This window comes from Erinaceus europaeus, chromosome 4 (genome assembly GCF_950295315.1).
Source record: "Erinaceus europaeus chromosome 4, mEriEur2.1, whole genome shotgun sequence".
In the NCBI taxonomy this organism is placed as follows: domain Eukaryota; kingdom Metazoa; phylum Chordata; class Mammalia; order Eulipotyphla; family Erinaceidae; genus Erinaceus; species Erinaceus europaeus.
The window spans coordinates 24903830-24923581 of NC_080165.1; the positions used below are offsets into that span (position 1 = coordinate 24903830).

Genomic DNA, 19752 nt, shown 5'->3' on the forward strand with positions numbered 1-19752 from the left:
CCTTCCCGGAAAGGCTGCCTTCAGTCTGTTCTGCTTATTTAGGGGTGGGGCGTGGGGTAGTAGAGATCTTTTGAAACAGTTGCTCTGAAAAAGGCTCCAGGGCCTCTCTAGCTCATAAATCCATCAAGAGCCTGTTTGCAACCCCAGTATTTTTCATTAACTTACCCATTCCCGTGCCTGCCTGCTCCAGCATTGACCCTCAGGATCTAGAAAAGAATCAGGCACCGTTCCTGACCCCAAGGAGCTTGTAATAGTGATGACCTGCTGTGTAGTAGGAGCTGTCCAAGATACTCGTATCTACCAAAAAGGCAATGTTATCCTTGTTTGTTGTTGGAGGACACTGAGGCTCATCTAATTTAAGGAACATGGTTAATGTCACACTTGCTAGCAAGTGGATGACAAAGCTGGCTTGCAACCCCTGGGCTGGGCTGCAGTGCAGAAGCATAGCTTGAAGGGATAGGACAGGAAAAACAGAAAGAAGAGTGCTTGGCCTGAGAATCAGCCCTTTCCTAAGGTAACACTTTATGATCAGGAAGAGTAAGGAACTCTGCCCCTCCCCTGTGTCCTATCTGCTGCAGACGCTAACCTTGCAGCCTTTTCTGAATTAGCCCTGGCCCCAGAGTTAATCAGGCCCCAGAGCTAGTGTGAGCACGCTGAGAGACCCAGGCATAGATGAGTTCCTGTCATTACTAATGGAGACCAGAAAGGCCTGGTTTAAGCACCAAGCTATTGCTGGCCAACTTAATAGCTCTAGAAATGTATGGGATGTCAGCTGGGTGGTGGTGCGACTGGCTGAGCGCACATGCTACCAAGTGCAGGGACCCCAGAATCCACGTACGGGAGGGAGTTCGGAAGCTTCACAAGTAGTGAAACAATGCTGCAGGTCTTTCTGTCTTCTCTCTCTCTCTCTCTCTCTGCCTTCCCTCTTAGTTTCCATCTGTCCTACTAAATAATTAAAAGAAAAAGAGTAGAGTGGGAGTAGATAGCATAGTGGTTATGCAAAAAGACTCTCTTGTCTGACACTCTGAAGTTCAGGTTCAACCACCCACACCACCCTAAGCCAGAGCTGATCAGTGCTCTGGTAAAAAATAAGTAAAATAAAATAAATTTTAAAGTATTTTATTAAAAAAAAAAAGAGTAAAGGAAAAAAATACTTGACTGGGTCAGCCATGAGTGGTTCACTGCTCATCTCCTAGGATTGAATTGCCCACTTCTGTGTTGTCTCATCACAGATTTTGTCTGTCTGCAGATAAGGAAAAGGGGAAGGAGAAGCTGGAGGAAGACGAGGCTGCAGCGGCCAGTACCATGGCCGTCTCAGCCTCCCTCATGCCACCCATCTGGGACAAGACCATCCCATACGATGGCGAGTCTTTCCACCTGGAATACATGGACTTGGATGAGTTTCTGCTGGAGAATGGCATCCCTGCCAGCCCGACCCACCTGGCTCAGAGCCTGCTGCTACCTGTGGCTGAGCTAGAAGGGAAGGAGTCAGCCAGCTCGTCGACAGCATCGCCACCATCCTCCTCTACCGCCGTCTTTCAGCCCTCTGAAACCGTGTCCAGCACAGGTTGGTGCCAGGCCTTGTCCCATCCAAGGAAGCTCACTTCCCACTGAGGACTGCTTGTGTCTACACACATAGCGAGCCCCCTCTTTCCTGGCAGGGCCATCAGTGTGGAGAAGCCCTGTGCTCCCAGCCCTTTAGCACAATCACTCTCCTATCCTCAGATAAAAAGAGTAGTCCCGGGAGTCGGGCAGTAGCACAGCAGGTTAAGCGCACATGGCGTAAAGCACAAGGATCCCAGTTAGAGCCCCCACTCCCCACAAGCAGAGGAGTCGCTTCACAAGCACTGAAGCAGGTCTACAGGTGTCTATCTTTCTCTTCCCCTCTCTGTCTTCCCCATCTCTCTCTGTCCTATCCAACAGCGGTGACATCAGTATTTACAACAATAACTACAACAACAAAAGAAAACAAGGGTAACAAAAGGGAAAATAAATAAAGAGTAGTCCCAGCAGCACTTGGAGCTTCTTTTGGTTGGTGTGGTCAAGACAGTGAAGTGAGGTCTTCCAGTTGGTGGCTTGTGCAGAAATGATAATACCAGCTAAAACACATCACATATATCACACTTACTCTGTACAAGCACATATGACCCTTAAAAGAATTTCATGGAGGGAGTCAGATGGTAGTGCAGCGGGCTAAGCGCAGGTGGCACAAAGCGCAAGGACCAGCGTAAGGATCCCAGTTCGAGCCCCCGGCTCCCCACCTGCAAGGGAGTCGTTTCACAGGTGGTGAAGCAGGTCTGCAGGTGTCTATCTTTCTGTCCCCCTCTCTGTCTTCACCTCCTCTCTCCATTTCTCTCTGTCCTATCCAACAATGATGACATCAATAACAACAACAGTAATAACTACAACAATAAAACTACAAGGGCAACAAAAGGGAATAAATAAATAAATATTTTTAAAAAAAGAATTTCATGGGGGTCAGGTGGTAGCGCAGGGGGTTAAGCGCACATGCCAGGTTAAGCGCACATGGCGCGAAGTGCAAGAACCGGCATAAGGATCCCAGTTCGAAAACCTGGCTCCCCACCTGCAAGGGGGGTCACTTCACTAGAAGTGAAGTGGATCTGCAGGTGTGTCTATCTTTTTTCCCCCTCTGTCTTCCTTTCTCCATTTCTCTCTGTCCTGTCTAACAACGACAATGACATCAATAATAACCACAACAATGATACAACAAGGGCAACAAGAGGGAAAAAAAATAGCCTCCAGGAGCTGTGGATTCATGGTACAGGCGCTGAGCCCCAGCTATAACCCTGTAGGCAAAAAAAAAAAAAAAAAATTCATGAGATTGAGTCTTTTTTTTTTTTTTAAATAGAAGTGTTTTTAACACCATAAGTTTTTTTAACACTATTCCCACCACCAGAGGTCTGTGTCCCAGCCCCCAGAGTTTTTTACTTTGGTGCAGTACTCCAAACTCAAGTTCTTTCTTTCTTTCTTTTTTAAAGAATTTAATTATTTATTAATGAGAAAGATAGAAGGAGAAAGAAAGAACCAGACATCACTCTGGTACATGTGCTGCCAGCGATTGAACTCGGGACCTTGAGAATGCTTGAGAATCCAATGCTTTACCACTGCACCACCTGCCGGACCATTCTAAACTCAATTTCTTTGCGTTTCCCTTTCCATTCTTCTTTCTCAACTTCTGTTTATGAGTGGGACTTATCTTGCTTAACATAATTCCTTCTTGCTCCATCCAGGATGGGCCAGAGAAGGTGGTCTCATTGTTCTTAATAGCTGAGAAGTATTCCATTGTGTATATATACCACAAGAGATTGATTCTATGAGCCCCATTTTATAGGTGAAGAAAATGAGAGAAGTAAATTGCCTGAGGAGGCACAGCTGGTGGGCAGTGGAGGGAGCCTCTGATCCAGGATGTCTGATTCTGTAGTCAGGTCTTGCTTCGACACTAACAGAATATGTTGCACCATTCTGCCAAGACAAACATCATCTTTGTGACTCTTTCTCCATCCTCTTAGCCTTTCTCTGTTCGACCTCTGAGAGGTTGCTTGTTTTTATTTCCCTTGGCCATGAGGAGTGGGATGCTGTCTCAGGGATTCTGTAAAACTTAACCTGCTGACTCAGAGGCACCCAGGCTGACAGCTCTGAAACTTGCTGAGGAATTCTTCTGCTCTTTCTGTTAGTTTTTCTTTTCCTTTTGTCATTGCTAAGGCTTTATCACTCCAGCCTGATAGAAGATGACATAGAGAGAGGGAAAGAAAGAGCTCCCCCAGTGGCATAGTACTCCCATGTGGTATACCAAGGGGACACAAACCTAGTTTGTGCACATGCAGGCCCTTTACTGGGTAAGCTGTTTCTCAACTTTTTAAAAAGAAAAAAAAAAAAAGATACCCGAATATTTCAATAGTAAACCTCCATATAGGTTTTTTTTTTTTTTTTTGCCTCCAGGGTTATTGCTGGAGCTAGGTACCTGCACCAGGAATCCACTGCTCCTGGGGGCTTTCTTTTCCCCCCTCTTGTTGCCCTTGTTGTTATATTGTTATGGTTATTATTGTTGTTGTTGGTTAGGACAGAGAGAAATGGAGAGAGGAGGGGAAGACGGGGAGAGAAAGATAGACACCTGCAGACCTGCTTCACCATTCATGAAGCGATACCCCTGCAGGTGGGGAGCCAGGGTCTCAAACCGGGATCCTTGTGCCGGTCTTTGCGTTTAACCCACTGTGCTACTGCCCGACCCCCTTTCTCTCTTATTATTTATTAATTTATATTATTTTGGATAGAGACAGAGAGAAATTGGGAGGGGAGGCGAGTTATCACTGAGGCTCAGTGCTTATATGACTCCACTACTCAGTGGCCTTCCCCCCCTTCTTTCTTTTTTGATAGGGGGTAAGAAAGAGGGAGAAAGAGAGAATAAAAGCCATTTGTAGTGGAGCACCTGCTTGAGCGCATATGTTACATTCAGGGGACCTGGGTGAAGCAGGTATGCAGATGCTTTCTCTTTCTCCTTCCCTCTATATCTTCCACCCCTCTCAATTTCTCTGTCATATCAAATAAAAGGAAAAAATGATGCTGGTACTGAGTCCCAGCAATAACCATGATGGCAATAAAATAAAATAAAGAAATAAGTAAATATACCTGCAGTACTGCTCCACTACTTGTGAAGATTCCTCCCTGCAGGTGGAGACCAGGGGCTTGAATCTAGGTCATGGCACACAGTAGTACTGGGTATTCTGCTACCTGGCTTTTTTTTTCTTTCTTTTTTTTTTTCTTTAGCACTGGGACCTCGTGTATTCATAATTTCTCTGTTCCCCAGTGAATTTTTCATTCTTTTTCTTTCATATACCAAGGGAGACAGAAGAATAAAAGGAAAGACACCAGAGCACAACTCCGCCATCTGTGGAGCGTAGAGGTATTATGGTGCTCCCATATGGTATTGGGACTTAAATCGGGGGCTCTGCACAGGATCAGGCAGGCACCCCACCAACTAATCTCCAAGCCCCCGTAATTCATTAAAATATTTATTTATTTATATTAATGGTTGGATCATCCAGAATGATATTCTAGTTTTGTTTTCTTTATTGGGGGGATTAAAGGTTTACAGTTGACAGTAAAATATAGTAGTTTGTACATATGTAACATTTCTCAGTTTTTCCACATAACAATCTAACCCCCTCCAGGTCCTCCTCTGCCATCATGTTCAGGGACCTGAACCCTCCCCATCTACGCCCACCTGAGAGTCTTTTACTTTGTTGCAATACACCATCAGCTGATTTTTTTTTTTTGTCAGATCCTACCTATATCATTTCATCTATAAACATTCACATATATATGAACGAGAATTATTTCAAAAAGCATGACAGACACCAGTTTTTATCTGAAGTTAATTATAAGCCCATCAAGTCTTCAAAGTTGTCTCATAGATGTTAATATTTCACAGGTTTTTTTGTTTGTTTGTTTGTTTTGGAGTTAAGAGTTCATATTTTATCTGGTTGATATGCCTCTTAAATCTTCCACAGTCATTAGTCCAAATTCTGTGTTTGTTTGTTCATTTTTGCTATTGGGTTTTTGTGCCTTTCCACCTTTGCTACTGGGCCCTCCCCCCCTTCAGTATGAGACAGAAACAGGAGGGAGAGGGAGGAGAGACACCACAGCATGGATGCGCCACTCAAGACGCTTCCTGTGTGCATAGTGCTCCTTGGCTGGTGTCAGTGAAGTGTGTATTCTGTAGAGTGCACTATCTACCAGCCCCCTCTCTGTTTATTTTTTTTTAAGCTTTATTTTTTAAGAAATCAAATCATTTGTCTTAGAGAATGGTTTCCAAGATGAGTTTTCCTGGGCAGGGATAGATAACATAGTGGCTATGCACAGATACTCTCATGCCTGAGGCTCTGAAGTCCCAGGTTCAGTCCCCTGCACCACTATAAGCCAGAGCTGAGCAGTGCACTGGTTAAAGGAAAAAAAAAAATGCAAAGTGAGTTTTTCTGAAGGTATCTCTGTCATGACATCTTCCTTTCTATTCCCCCTGTAAACTGATTAGATCTCGGAAGTTCCAGCTGGCTAAGAATTCTTGTTTGAAAACATTTTGGAGCCGGCCAGATTGCCACAGAAAGTAGTTTTCCTGTGTAGGTGGGAGACAATGATTGGAATGAACTCATCTTAGATCACCAAGGTGATATTCACTTTTAAATTGCCTTTGAAGTAAACCTTAATGAAATATGGCATACACAAGTGTCTGTATCATTACTATAAAGCTTGATGAGTCTTAAGTGCACGTGGCACAAAGCGCAAGGACCTATCTAACAATGGCAACATCCGTAACAACAACAATAATAACTACAACAATAAAAAGACAAGGGCAACAAAAGGGAAAATAAATATATATATATATTTTTTTATTAATTTTTTTTTTGAGAGAGAGAGATGCAGAGAGAGAGACACATATAGAAACACCAGACCACTGCTCAGCTCTGGCTTATGGTGGTGTGGGGGATTGAACCTGGGACTTAGGAGCCTCAGGCATGAGAGTCTGTTTGCATAACCATTATGCTGACAACCCCACCCAAAAAAAAAAAAAAAAAAGAATAATCAAACTGGGATACTCAGGCACTCAAGTCCAGTGCTGTCAGTTGAGCTATTTCCCCAGTTGGACTTTTGTTTGTTTGTTTGTTTTTTAATATGATATCAGGGAATGAATTCAGAGCTTCTTTCATGCAGGATACCTTTAAGCTGTCTTCTGGCTCCATTTCTTTTTTTCTTTTATTTTTTTATTTAAGAAAGGATTAATTAACAAAACCATAGGGTAGGAGGGGTACAATTCCACACAATTCCCACCACCCAATCTCCATTTCCCACCCCCTCCCCTGATAGCTTTCCCACTCTCTATCCCTCTGGGAGCATGGACCCAGGGTCATTGAGGGTTGCAGAAGGTAGAAGGTCTGGCTTCTGTAATTGCTTCCCCGCTGAACATGGGCGTTGACTGGTCGGTCCATATTCCCAGTCTGCCTCTCTCTTTCCCTAGTAGGGTGGGGCTCTGGGGAAGCGGAGCTCCAGGACACATTGGTGGGTGGCTCCATTTCTATTTTATTTGATTGATTGGTTGATTGATTGACCGAGGCAGAGAGAGACCACAGCATTGAAGTTTCCTCTAGTGCGTTGGGGGCTGATGTTGAACCTGGGTCGTGCACATGGCAACCCAGAACAAACAGAATGAAACCTCAAGACACCAAAAATACCACTCTGCCATTTATAGTATCTTGGTGCTATCCGTTATAATCCACATGCTACCAGGGATTGACACTACAGCCTTAACTCACAAGCCATCCCTGGTGTCCCTAGAGTTCTCTCACTTAGGGAGTCTGTCTTCCCTTCCTCTCTCCATTTCTCTCTAACAGTGACAACATAATATAATAATTACATATAATAACTACATAATAACTACAACAACAATTTTTTAAAAAAGGGCAACAAAAGGGAAAATAAAGAAAAATATAAAGAAAAAAGAAATCATTAAAAAAAAAAAGAATTCTCTCGCTCAATCTTTCAGTTCCTTCTATGTAAGAGACATAAGTAGTATGCGTTCTTTTGTGTCTGACTTCTTTCTCTATATTTATGAGAATCATCCAGACTGTTGCCCGTAGCAGTCATTTGGCCATTTCCACAGTAAAACAATAACTCTGTTGTATGAACTTGCTTCATTTTATCCAGGATGGTTGATGGATGCTCCCCTCTGCAGGTGGCAGGGTGGGGGCTTGAACCTGAGTCCTCGAGCATACTAACATATACTCTACGCAATGTGCCACTACCTGGCCTTTTTTTTTTTTTTTTTTAAGATTCATTTGTACTCATGGGGGCTGGACAGTGACATACCTGATTGAGCACGTACATTACCATGCACAAAGACCTGCATTACAGCTCCCACTCTCCACCTGCAGGGAGCACACTTCATGAGCAGTGAAGCAGGTGTTTCTGTCTCTCTCCCCCTCTCCCCCCCCAATTTCTCCCTGTCCTATCAAATAAAATAGAAAAAAGGAAAAATAGGAACTTCAGGCACTAAGGCTATTTCCCTCGTTGGCTTGCTGTAATTCTTTCTGCAACATCCTCCCAGTTATCCACATGGCATCTAATGTCTTCATGGATATTTTGAAATTTATCTCATATATTGTCATTCTTACTGACTAGAATAACATTTCGTGAAGGCAAGGATTTCGACTTATTTTCTTCACTGCTTTGTCTTTGCCAGGACCTGTTATGTAGGTGTTCAGTTAGTATCTACTGACCGAATCATTATTTTATGTAGTCCTACTGGTAGTATTGAATGAGTAGGCCAGAGACACAGTTGGCTTTTTTGTTTTTATTAGTAACTTATCTTTAGTAATAGCACATGATTTTTTAAATATTTATTTCCTTTTTGTTGCCCTTTTTTTTGTTGTTGTTGTAGTTATTGTTGTTATTGATGTTGTCATTGTACAGGAAAGAGAGAAATGGAGAGAGGAGGGGAAGACAGAGAGAGGGAGAGAAAGACACCTGCAGACCTGCTTTACCAACCTGTGAAGTGACTCCCCTGCAGGTGGGGAGCCAGGGGCTCGAACCGGGATCCTTATGCCGATCCTTGCACTTTCCACCACGTGTGCTTAACCTGCTGTGAATACACAATTTTTAAGGTCTGACAATACATTTAATTTACTTTCCATTATAAAATTGTTGGAAGAAGCCCAGAAAGTGGCATAGTAGGGAAAACTTTGGACTCTCAAACATGAGATCCTGACTGATTCCCAGCATCACATGTGCCAGAATGATTTTAATTGTTTTTAATTTTATAATTTTTAATTATATTTATTTATTGGGTAGAGACAGCCAGAAATCTAGAAGAGGGGGGAGATGAGGGAGAGAGTCACCTGCAGCACTGCTTCACTGCTTGTGAAGCTTTCCCCCTGCAGGTGGGGACTGGAGGTTCAAACCCAGGTCCTTGCACATCGTAACATGTTCATTCAACCAGGTGTGCCACCACCTGACCCCATAAATAAGTATTTAAAAGAAATAAAGTAGGGCTGGGGAGATAACATAATGGTTATGCAAAAGATTTTCATGCTTGAAGCTCTGAAGTTCCAGGTTCAATCCACAGCACCACCATAAGCCAGAGCTAAGCACTGCTCTGCTGCCTGTCTGTCTCTTTCTCTCTGAATCTTTCTGTATCTCTCTCATTAAAATAAACTAGATAGGGGCCTGGGTGGTAGCACACCAGGTTAAGCACACATAGTACAAAGTGCAAGGATCCTGATTCAAGCCCCCAGCTCCCTACCCGCAGGGGGGTGCTTTGCAAGGAGTGAAGCAGGTCTACAGGTATCTATCTTTCTCTTCTCTCTCAGTTTCTCTCTGTCCTATCCAACAATAACAACAGCAGCAGTAAGAACAACAGCAGCAACAACAACAATGGAAAAAGATGGCCTCCAGGAGCAGTAGATTCATAGTGCGGGCACCAAGCCCCAGTGATAACCCTGGAGGCAAAAAAAAAAGTAAAACTACCATATATATATATATATATATATATATATATGTATTTTTTTTTCCCCCCAGCATCACCAAAAGCCAGAACTGGTGCTTTAGTGTCTCCCTTGCTCTCACCCCCCTCATTAAAATAAAATAAATATAGAAAGTAGAAAAATAATGAGAATTCAGGGTCTGTCAGACCCATCCTCAGTTTTTTATTTGTTTGTTTAGTTTTTTTTTTTTTTTAAGATTCTGTTTATTTATGAGAGATATAGGAGGAGAGAGAAAGAACCAGACATCACTCTGGCACATGTGCTGCCAGGGATCGAACTCAGGACCTCATGCTTGAGAGTCCAAAGCTTTATCACTGCGCCGCCTCCCGGACCACTGTTTGTTTAATTTTGTTCTATTTTTGCCACTCAGAATTCCACCACCCCTGGTGGACTTTTTTTTTTTCTTCTAGATAGAGAAGGAAAGTGAGACAGAGAGGAGCAGAAATACTGTAGCCTGCTCTGCCACTTACGAAGCTTCCCCTTTTACATAGTGGTCCCATGTGGTGATAAGGGGTTTGAACCTTTGTCCTTGCATGAAATAAGTGTGTACTCTGCCAGGTGAGCTATCTCCCAGTCCACCAAATTCAAATTTTAGCTCACTCACTTAGCATCCCTGTGACCCTGGGAAACCCTAAGGCCATCTAGCTCCTTTCTGAGTACCTTAAGACTAAGTGAGCATAGCAACTAACGTATCTCAGAGGATTCAAAAGTGCAAGCCATTTTGTTACTCAGTTTGTTTCCCTAACCCATTATAGTTCACTCACAGAAAGATTCAGCTGTTTCTCATTACTTGGGAACTTGAAACCACAGGAAGTTATGGGTGTATAATGAGTAATGTTTTTATATCATTTTTTAGGGGAAAAACAGTTTGAAAAATGCTGTCTTTTTCCTTTATTTCATGAGAGAACCCAGTCATAGCTCTAGTATATGTAGTGCAAGGGTTCAAACTCAGCACTTCATGTTCACAAGTCCTGCTGTCTACCACTGAACCACCTCCCTGACCACAAATCCACTCTTTTTCAAAGGCCACTGTTCCCTTTTGAGGTTTCTGCACCCAAAGGAAATAATTCTTTACATGTTCGTGTTGAACTGAGCCATGTGTGCTTGTCTGACTTGGGACTAGTGCTACTGTGGTTATTCTTTCCTATGCTACCACCATGTGCCTCCTTAAATTTCAAGCATGTATCGGGTTTCTGACATGAGTTCTCTCTGCCCACTGGGCTCATTTGGGACCATCTGCTTCTGTGTCTTTCAGAATCCTCCCTGGAAAAGGACAGGGAGACACCCAGTCCCATCGACCCCAACTGTGTGGAGGTGGATGTGAACTTTAACCCCGACCCTGCTGACCTAGTCCTCTCCAGTGTGCCAGGCGGGGAGCTCTTCAACCCTCGGAAGCACAAATTTGCAGAGGAGGACCTGAAACCTCAGCCCATGATCAAAAAGGCCAAGAAGGTCTTTGTCCCTGATGAGCAGAAGGTAACGTGGTAGCCTTTCTTTTTCATTTTTTTTTTAAATTTTATTTATTTTCCCTTTTGTTGCCCTTGTTGTCTTTTTTTAAATTTTTTTATTATTTTATTTATTTATTTATTTTCCCTTTTGTTGCCCTTGTTGTTTTTCATTGTTGTTGTAGTTATTATCATTGTTACTGATGTCATTGTTGTTAGATAGGACAGAGAGAAATGGAGAGAGGAGGGGAAGACAGAGAGGGGGAGAGAAAGATAGACACCTGCAGACCTGCTTCACCACCTGTGAAGAGACTCCCCTGCAGGTGGGGAGCCGGGGGCTCGAACTGGGATCCTTAAGCCTGTCCTTGCGCTTTGCACCACGTGCGCTTAACACACTGCGCTACCACCCGACTCGCCCTTGTTGTCTTTTTATTGTTGTTGTAGTTATTATTGCTGTTGATGTTGTCATTGTTGGATAGGACAGAGAGAAATGGAGAGAGGAGGGGAAGACAGAGAGAGAGAGAAAAATGGACACCTGCAGACCTGCTTCACCACTTGTGAAGCGACTCCCCTGCAGATGGGGGAGCCAGTGGCTCAAACTGGATCCTTCTGCTGGTCATTGCACTTTACACCACCTGCGCTTAACCCACTGTGCTACTGCCCGACTCCCCGTGGTATCCTTTCTAAATGAAGGTGCAGCATTGGTGCAAGAGCTGAGGGCCTGTGGTTGCTCCTGGGTGATTTTCTCTTGAAGGCCCTCCCTCTTCGTTGACACTGTTCAGAAAAGCATGAATTCAGGGACTGGGGCGGGGGGTGGTACACCTGGTTGAGTGCACACATTATAGTGCACAAAGATGCAGGTTCAAGCCCCTGGCTCCCACTTGAACGGGGAAAGCTTCACAAATGGTGAAGCAATACTACAGGTGTTTCTCTGTCTCTTTCTCCCTCTCAATTTCTCTGTTCTATCAAATAAAACTAAGTTGTTTTAAAAAAAAGAGGGAATCGGACAGTAGCACAGCGGGTTAAGCGCACATGGCGTGAAGCGCAAGGACCGTGACTGGCATAAGGATCCCGGTTCAAGCCCCCGGCACCCCACATGCAGGGGAGTTACTTCACAGGTGGTGAAGCAGGTCTTCAGGTGTCTATCTTTCTCTCCCCCCATTTCTCTCTTATCCAACAATGACATTAGTAACAACAACAACAATAACTACAACAATAAAAAACAACAAAGGTAACAAAAGTGAAAATAAATATATATAAAACATTTAAAAAAACAAAGAGGGGCTAGGTGGTGGCACACCTGGTTGAGTGCACATGCCACAATGCGCAAGGATTCAGGTTTGAGCTCCGATCCCCACCTGCAGGGGGAAAGCTTCGCAAGTGGTGAAGCAGCACTGCAGGTGTCTCTCTTCTTCTCTATCACCCTCTTTCCTCTTGATTTCTGGCTGTTTCTATTCAATAAATAAATAAAGATTTTTAGAAAGAAAGAAAACAGAAAGAAAGGCATGAGTTCAAACTGTAGAGCCTTATCCTGCAGCACTTGGTAGAAAGAGAGGACGTCAGGTGGCATTTGGCCCCAGCATGACTCCCTGTAGCTTCTCTTTTCCTTACTGATCACCAGCTGTGGCGATGCTCTGCCTCCCTGGCTGTAGCCCAGCCTTCGGGCAGGAGCTCACCAGGCCACAGGAACTGGGGCTGGACAAGCCCTCACTTTGAAGGACAAAAGAGAGTTGTGTACAGCCACCCCCAGGGATGAGCCAGCAGCTTCCATGCTGATGATTTTGTAGGAACTAAGGCTGGAGAGAGGACTTTTTGTTTTTTCTGCTCTCTCCATGAACAAATTAGAGAAAGAGCTTTTCATCCAAATTTTGGATCAGATAGACCAAAATCAAACCCCACTTTGCCACAAGACCAGGCCATGCCTCCATTTCTTCATCTGTTAAGGAAGAAAAACTGTACCTGCCTTGGGGCCGGGTGGTAGCGCAGCGGGTTAAGCGTCCATGGCTCCAAGCTCAAGGACCGGTGCAAGGATCCCTGTTCAAGCCCTCGGTTCCCCACCTGCAGGGGGGTCGCTTCACAAGCAGTGAAGCAGGTCTGAAGGTGTCTGTCTTCTCTCCCCCTTTCTCCTTCTTTTTTTAATATTTATTTACTTATTCTCTTTTGTTATCCTTGTTTTATTGTTGTTGTTGTTGTTATTAATGTCGACATTGTTGGATAGGACAGAGAAATGGAAAGAGGAAGGGAAGACAGAAAGGAGAGAGAAAGATAGACATCTGGAGACCTGCTTCACCCACTGCGCTACCGCCTGACTCCCTCTCTCTCCCATCTGTCTTCCCCGCCTCTCTCCATTTCTCTCTATCCTATCCAACAACAATAGTAACAACAACAACAATGATAACAAGGGCAACAAAAGGGAAAAAATAGCCTTCAAGGAGCAGTGAATTTGTAGTGCAGGCACTGAGCCCCAGTGATAACCCTGCAGGCAAAAAAAAAACAAAAACAAAAAACTACCTGAGGAGTCAGGCGGTAGTGCAGTGGTTAAACGCACGTGGTGCAAAGCACAAGGATGGGCGTAAGAATCCAGGTTCAAGCCCTTGGCTCCCCACCTGCAGGGAGTCGCTTCACAAGCGGAGAAGCAGGTCTGCAGGTGTCTGTCTTTCTCTCCCCCCTCTGTCTTCCCTTCCGCTCTCCATTTCTCTCTGTCCTGTCTAACAATGACAACATCAATAACAACGACAATAAAAAACAAGGGCAACAAAAGGGAAAATAAATTACAAAAAAAAACCTATCTGCCTCTCAAGGGTTTCTAGTCCTTCAATAATAACAGTGATAATGGCAAACATTTATAGGTCCTTCCTACAGGTCAGGCACTATTACAAGCACTTTGTTGATAATAATAGATAATCCTCAACTCTACAGAATTGTCACTGTTATTATCCCTACAGTATAGATAAGAGACTTGAGACATTGAGAAACTAAGGAACTTGTCTGGTTTCACTGCCTGTAAGTGGCAAGGTTGAGACTTGAACTCAGGAGGTAGGATCCAGGGTACACCAGACCCCTGGCCACAGCCAAAATGCCTAAGTGAAGCAAAGTTCAGAGAGAGCACTATGTCAGCATTGGACCAGCACATGACAGGCTCCCAGGGTATAGGATCCCTTGCCTTTACCATATTCCCTCCTGAGGAACTTCTTTTCTCATCCCACCTTCCTGGAGGAAGGGCCCTTCCCATGTCCTGGCCACATGCAGCTCCTTCCCCATGGCCCCCACTTGGGTTCTGGCTGGGTCAGAGTCACAGGAGGAATTTCAGGTGCAGGGTGACTCCAGGAGAGGAAAGGTTGGGTTCCCTTCTTGGGGAAAGACACGAGACCCACAAAGGATGCTTCCCCACAGGATGAAAAATACTGGACAAGACGCAAGAAGAACAATGTGGCAGCCAAACGATCTCGGGATGCCCGACGCCTGAAGGAAAACCAGATTACCATACGGGCAGCCTTTCTGGAGAAGGAGAACACGGCCCTGCGGACGGAGGTGGCTGAGCTGCGCAAGGAAGTGGGCAAGTGCAAGACCATCGTGTCCAAGTATGAGACCAAGTACGGGCCCTTGTAACCTGTACACCACCTGGGCGCCGCTGCCCGCTCCTCAGACCTCTTCAGGGGACTCCCTGAAACTCTGCACATGCGTGGAGACTTTTGACTCGTCATGGCGATGGCAGTACACCTGCTCCAGGAGCATTCGCATTCAAGCTTCATTATCACCTGGCCAGCACATGTGGTGACTTCCCAGGGGCTTCGAGGGAATCTACACAGATGGGGATTCAGCCTTAGCTTCTATTCTTGGATCTCCTGGTGGAACCGGAAGGGACTTCCGAAGTGCAGATCTCCCGTTTCACAGGGCGCTCCGGCTCCCATTGACTTTCCCTCAGTTTCTATCCCAGGTGTCAAAGCCTGCCTCCACAGGATGAGTCGTGATTGCAGTCACCCTTCTGTCTTCTCAGGGAGTGGGGTGCTCAGGCTGGGACGTGTCTGCGGTACACCTCACTGTCCCCAGAAAGTCTTTGAGAGAAACACCCACTCCCATCTTCCTCAAAAGTAGAAAGGATACCAGCTCTTCCACAGTGTCCACACTGGTGACAGGCCTCAGGAATGGGAACTCTGCACAGCCTAGGAGGGGGTTTGGGCCTGGGGCCCGCATCAGAAGTACATGTGCCCAGTCTTAGCTCCCTTTTCTCTTTTGGCACTGAGGCCTGAAGCCTGGGAGGCAGCCCTGGAAGATGAGCTTTCTCTGCATGTCAACTGTTCTGGAGGAGAACTCTTGAGTCTCTGAGTCCTACTCCCCAGAGCAGAGGGAGGCTTTTTTTCTCTCCCCTCCTCTCGGTTATTTGTGGAGGTCATCTGAATCTCTGGTTTCCAGTAGACTGCATTTCTAGACCTGGTAATTTGTTTCACCAGGAGCCAGTCTCTGATCTTAAAAAGGAAAGCCCCTCGTCTAGGAAGCTTCCAGAGCCCAGAATGCACCTTCTACGTGGTGTCTAGAAATCACCCTCCTTAGCCCCCTTATGCTATAGACAGGAGAAATGGGACATGTTTCTTGAGAAGCTCCTTTTTTCCCACTTGTGCTTTCTCTAATGTGGGTCAGGCCAGAGTCCACACTCCCTGAAGGCAGAAGAGGGCTTCCTAGGTCTTGCTTCAGGATTCTGTCCCATGCAAGCTACCCAGAGGGTACCAGCAGAGGGTGGGGACACCTGGTCAGAGGCCCCCAGTGTCTCAGCACAACTCTTGTGGAACAGCAGTCTCTTGGGACATTTACACTGGCTAGAGCTCCCTCAGTCAGGGTCCCAGGAGATATCAACCACCCACATTGGTTGCCCACCATGGTATGGTGGGGAGGGTCTTTATAGCTGTGACTTCACTTCCTCACAGCTGTCCCTTCCTCCTTGTCCAGTGGGACTACTCTCTCTGCTTTGCCCCCAACATCAGTTGAGGAATCATGGACTCTTCTGCTTACTGTGGTCATCTGGGCACCAGAAGATGGGTATGTTTTTGTTTTTTGCTCAGGGCAAGCAACCTATGAAGAGCGGTCAGAGGTGACAGGTGCACTTTGTCATGTCACTGACTGTATTTAAAGTGGTGGTTCTGGGTCCCGGTTCCTGACCCCTAAGACTTTTCATTATAAATATTAAGACCACAGGGATGCCACCCACTGGCTGTGGACCATCCCCCAGGGAATGCCACGGCCCTCCGGGGACCTGCACACCTGCCTTTCTGGGGAACTTGACAAGGGTCCCTGAGGCCAAGGGAGATCACCCACTTCCTCCAGGCCCCTGACTTTTACTTTGTGGTTCTATAAAAACCGTGTACACACGTTCCACTCTATTGTACCGCAACAGAGCAGTTGCATCCGGCATGTCAGTGTCCTGCTCTGGGCAGCTTGCCCGCCCAGCACTATCCCTCTGGTTTGTTCACCCACCAGGAGGGCACTTTTGTTATTGGTAGAAGAGCCTTCAGCTTAAAAGCTCTTTATTTTCTTTGGCCAGAAAGTGTCTGGTTTGTGGTTTTTTGGGTTTTGTTTTTTTTTAAGCTAGATATTTAATCTCTAGTTTGTCTCTGTGTGGGATGATGGCCTGATGTCTCTCCTCTTTGTTTCACCTTCTGCCTATTTAGTGCTCTCCCCTTCTAAACCTCCCCCAACCAGGCAGTAAGGTGTCTGGTTCCTTCTCAAAGTGCTTACTTGGAAGGAATGCAGCTGCTGGCCTCTTTTAGAAGAGGCCCTTTGAGTCAGGAGCCTGGTATGGACAGAAAGATGTCCATGGAGAGAGATACTTGGGAAGAAGGAGGGCTCTGGTTAGCTTGTCTCCTTATGGACCCAAGCATCAAGTTCTTACAGAAAGAGAGGGTTGGTGTCTGCTCATTTCCTGTCATGAAATTTGGAGTCTTCTCAACTCCCTCCTAGACCTCCATTTTGGGGCCCACAGCTGAAGGCTGAGGCTGCTGTGCTCAGATCTTTGACATCTATAAAAAAACACTTGAGGCTAGAGAAGCCAACATATAGGGCTTTCTGTGGGCTTGTGATGGGCTGGGAAGTGCTACCCCTTCCCAAGGGTCCTGGTCTTCAGCTTCCCAGCAGCCCCATTACAACCTCAGAACAGACAAATCATAACTGAGCTAGAATGTTGCAAATATACATATAATAAGGTTATATCTAGATGAAGAAATATGAGTAAGAGATCGAGCTCTCAGAACGCCAACAGCCAAGTGGAGGACCTAGGTAATTCTTACCCTTGACCAAAGGAAGACATTTATTTGCCTGACTGGGTCCTGAGGTTTGGAAGGCACTTAGCAGAGAAGCTTAACTCTGGTGAAGCACCGAGGGACTGCTGTGTCCCTGAGGCGGGTGACAGGTGTGGGAGCTGGCAGAGTGGGGCCACTCTGTGCTGGGCATATCACCCAGTGCCCTGAGAGTTCTGCTCCACATCATGCAGAGGGCTGAGAGCAAAGCCCCGCCCAAGCTCCCTTCACATCTGTTAATTAAGTGCAATAAATTTTTCTAGAAAATGGCAAAGACGATTTCCAGGTGGATATTGCTATCTTACGGTGTTGGTGGATGCCAGAACACCACTTGGCTTTATTTTTCTAAGTGCATGTGATGTGCTAGAGTGTGTGGGGCTGTGTCCTCCCCTGGGAACTGGCATTCCAGCATGCCCTCTCTCCTTTACTTTTGTTGGGAGAAGGTAGCAAGAAGAAAATCCCTTCTTCCCAGCTGGAGAGGGCCTAAGTGGAGAGTAGCCCATTGGCCTTATGTGCGTGTGTGTGTGTGTGCGCGCGCGTGTGCGTCACTGCTGGTGGGCCGGAGTGATGTGATGGGGAGGGAAGCTGGGACTGTATCCTTTTCAAAACAAAATTAAATATTTTGAGACGAGAATTGTGGGGCTGTTTTTTCTGTCTCCCTACCCTTCCGCCCTCCTTTCCATGTGTCCCTTATCTATGTGTTGGCCTAGGAGCTTGAGGTTCTCCTGACTTCTCATTACCAGTCAGGTTACTGTTGGCCAAATCACCTACCCCCAGTGTGCCTCAGTTTCTTCCTCTGTCAGATGGAAGTAATTCCTACCTGATGACCTCAGTGTATTGAGGAAGGACAGAGATCAGACCAAAAGCAGTTTAAACAAATAAAGGTGATAAATGGGAGTCAGGCCGTAGGTAGCGCAGTGGGTTAAGCACACGTGGCACAAAGTGCAAGGACCGGCATAAGGATCCCAGTTCAATCCCCTGGCTCCCCACCTGCAGGCGATGAAGCAGGTCTGCAGGTGTCTATCTTTCCCCCTCTCTTCCCCTCCTCTCCATTTCTCTCTGTCCTATTCAACAGTGATGACATCAATAGCAACAATAATAGATACAACAATAAAACAGCAGGGGCAACAAAGGGAATAAGTAAATATTTTTTTAAAAAAAGGTGATAGCTGGTGGAAAGGGAACAGCTTGTGAAAGGTTCTCATCGAGACACTTGATGGCAACTGAAAAAAGGAGAAAGACTGAAGAGCTGAGTCCTGGTGGTGGGATTTGGCTGGTTTTGTTTTAGCTTTTCTATTTTTTTGTCAAGCTTTCTACACCTATAAGACTTACACAGTCAAGAATACCACAGGGGAGCTGTCACACTGCTCATAGCACACCAGACTTACCTGCCTGAGGTAAGTCTGCCTCACCCTCATTGCCATAAACCAGAGAAGACCAGAGTAGTAGATAAAGCATTGGATCCTCAAGGGTGAGGTCCCAAGTTTGAACCCTGGCATCGCCAGTGATACTGTGGTTCTGTCCCCCACTTATAAATCTAGGGCTGGCTTGTAGCTGACCACTGGGATGCATGTGTTGCCGTGCTCCCGGACGCAGGCTTGAGCCTCTGTCAACACCTAGAAGGGGATGGCTTTAGAAGCTGTTGAACAGTGCTGTAGGTGTCTCTTGTTCACTCTCTGTCTCTCCATTTATCAAAAGACAAAACATAGGAACAGTGGCATTAAGTAGACACCAAACCCAAGTGCCAAAAAAAGAAAAAAATATTTGGGAGTTGGGTGGTAGCGCAGTGGGTCAAGCACAGGTGGTGCAAAGCACAAGGACCAGCGGAAGGATCCTGGTTCGAGCCCCCGGCTCCCCACCTGCAGGGGAGTCACTTCACAGGTGGTGAAGCAGGTCTGTAGGTGTCTTTCTTTCCCCTCTCTGTCTTCCCCTCCTCTCTCCATTTCTCTCTGTCCTATCCAACAACGACATCAATAATAACTACAACAATAAAACAACAAGGGCAACAAAAAGGGAATAAATAAATAAAAACCAGTAAGTACACATTTTAAAAAAAAGGGAGTCAGCGGTAGCACAGGAGGTTAAGCACACGTGGCGGTAAGCTCAAGGACCGGCATAAGGATCCAGGTTCAAGCCCCCGGCTCCCCACCTGCAGGGGAGTCACTTCACAAGTGGTGAAGCAGGTCTGCAGGTGTCTGTCTTTCTCTCCCCCTCTGTCTTCCCTTCCTCTCTCCATTTCTCTCTGTCCTATCCAACAACAACATCAATAATAACTACAACAATAAGACAACAAGGGCAACAAAAGGAAATGAAAAAAAAATCAAAATATATATATATATATATTTTTTAACACAATAATAAATCTGCAATTGGGGGAGCAGCTTAACTGGTAGAGCATCAGATGCCCATGCCTAAGGTTTTGGTTCAGTTCCCGGCACTGCAGGTACTAGACTAGACGCGTTCTGGTTT

General features: G+C 45.7%; 1 protein-coding gene across 3 annotated transcripts in view; it reads left to right on the forward strand.

Annotated features, from left to right (window-relative positions):
* TEF (TEF transcription factor, PAR bZIP family member) overlaps positions 1-17917 on the forward strand; it is a 37171-nt gene extending 19254 nt beyond the window's left edge. For all 3 annotated transcript variants that reach the window (XM_007523417.3, XM_016188294.2, XM_007523416.3), the window contains exons 2-4: positions 1250-1567; positions 10807-11027; positions 14390-17917. In XM_007523417.3, coding sequence (XP_007523479.1) covers positions 1250-1567; positions 10807-11027; positions 14390-14605 — 755 coding nt within the window. In that variant the 3' untranslated portion in view covers positions 14606-17917. The remainder of the gene's footprint in view (positions 1-1249; positions 1568-10806; positions 11028-14389) is intronic.
* Positions 17918-19752: the final 1835 nt, after the last annotated feature.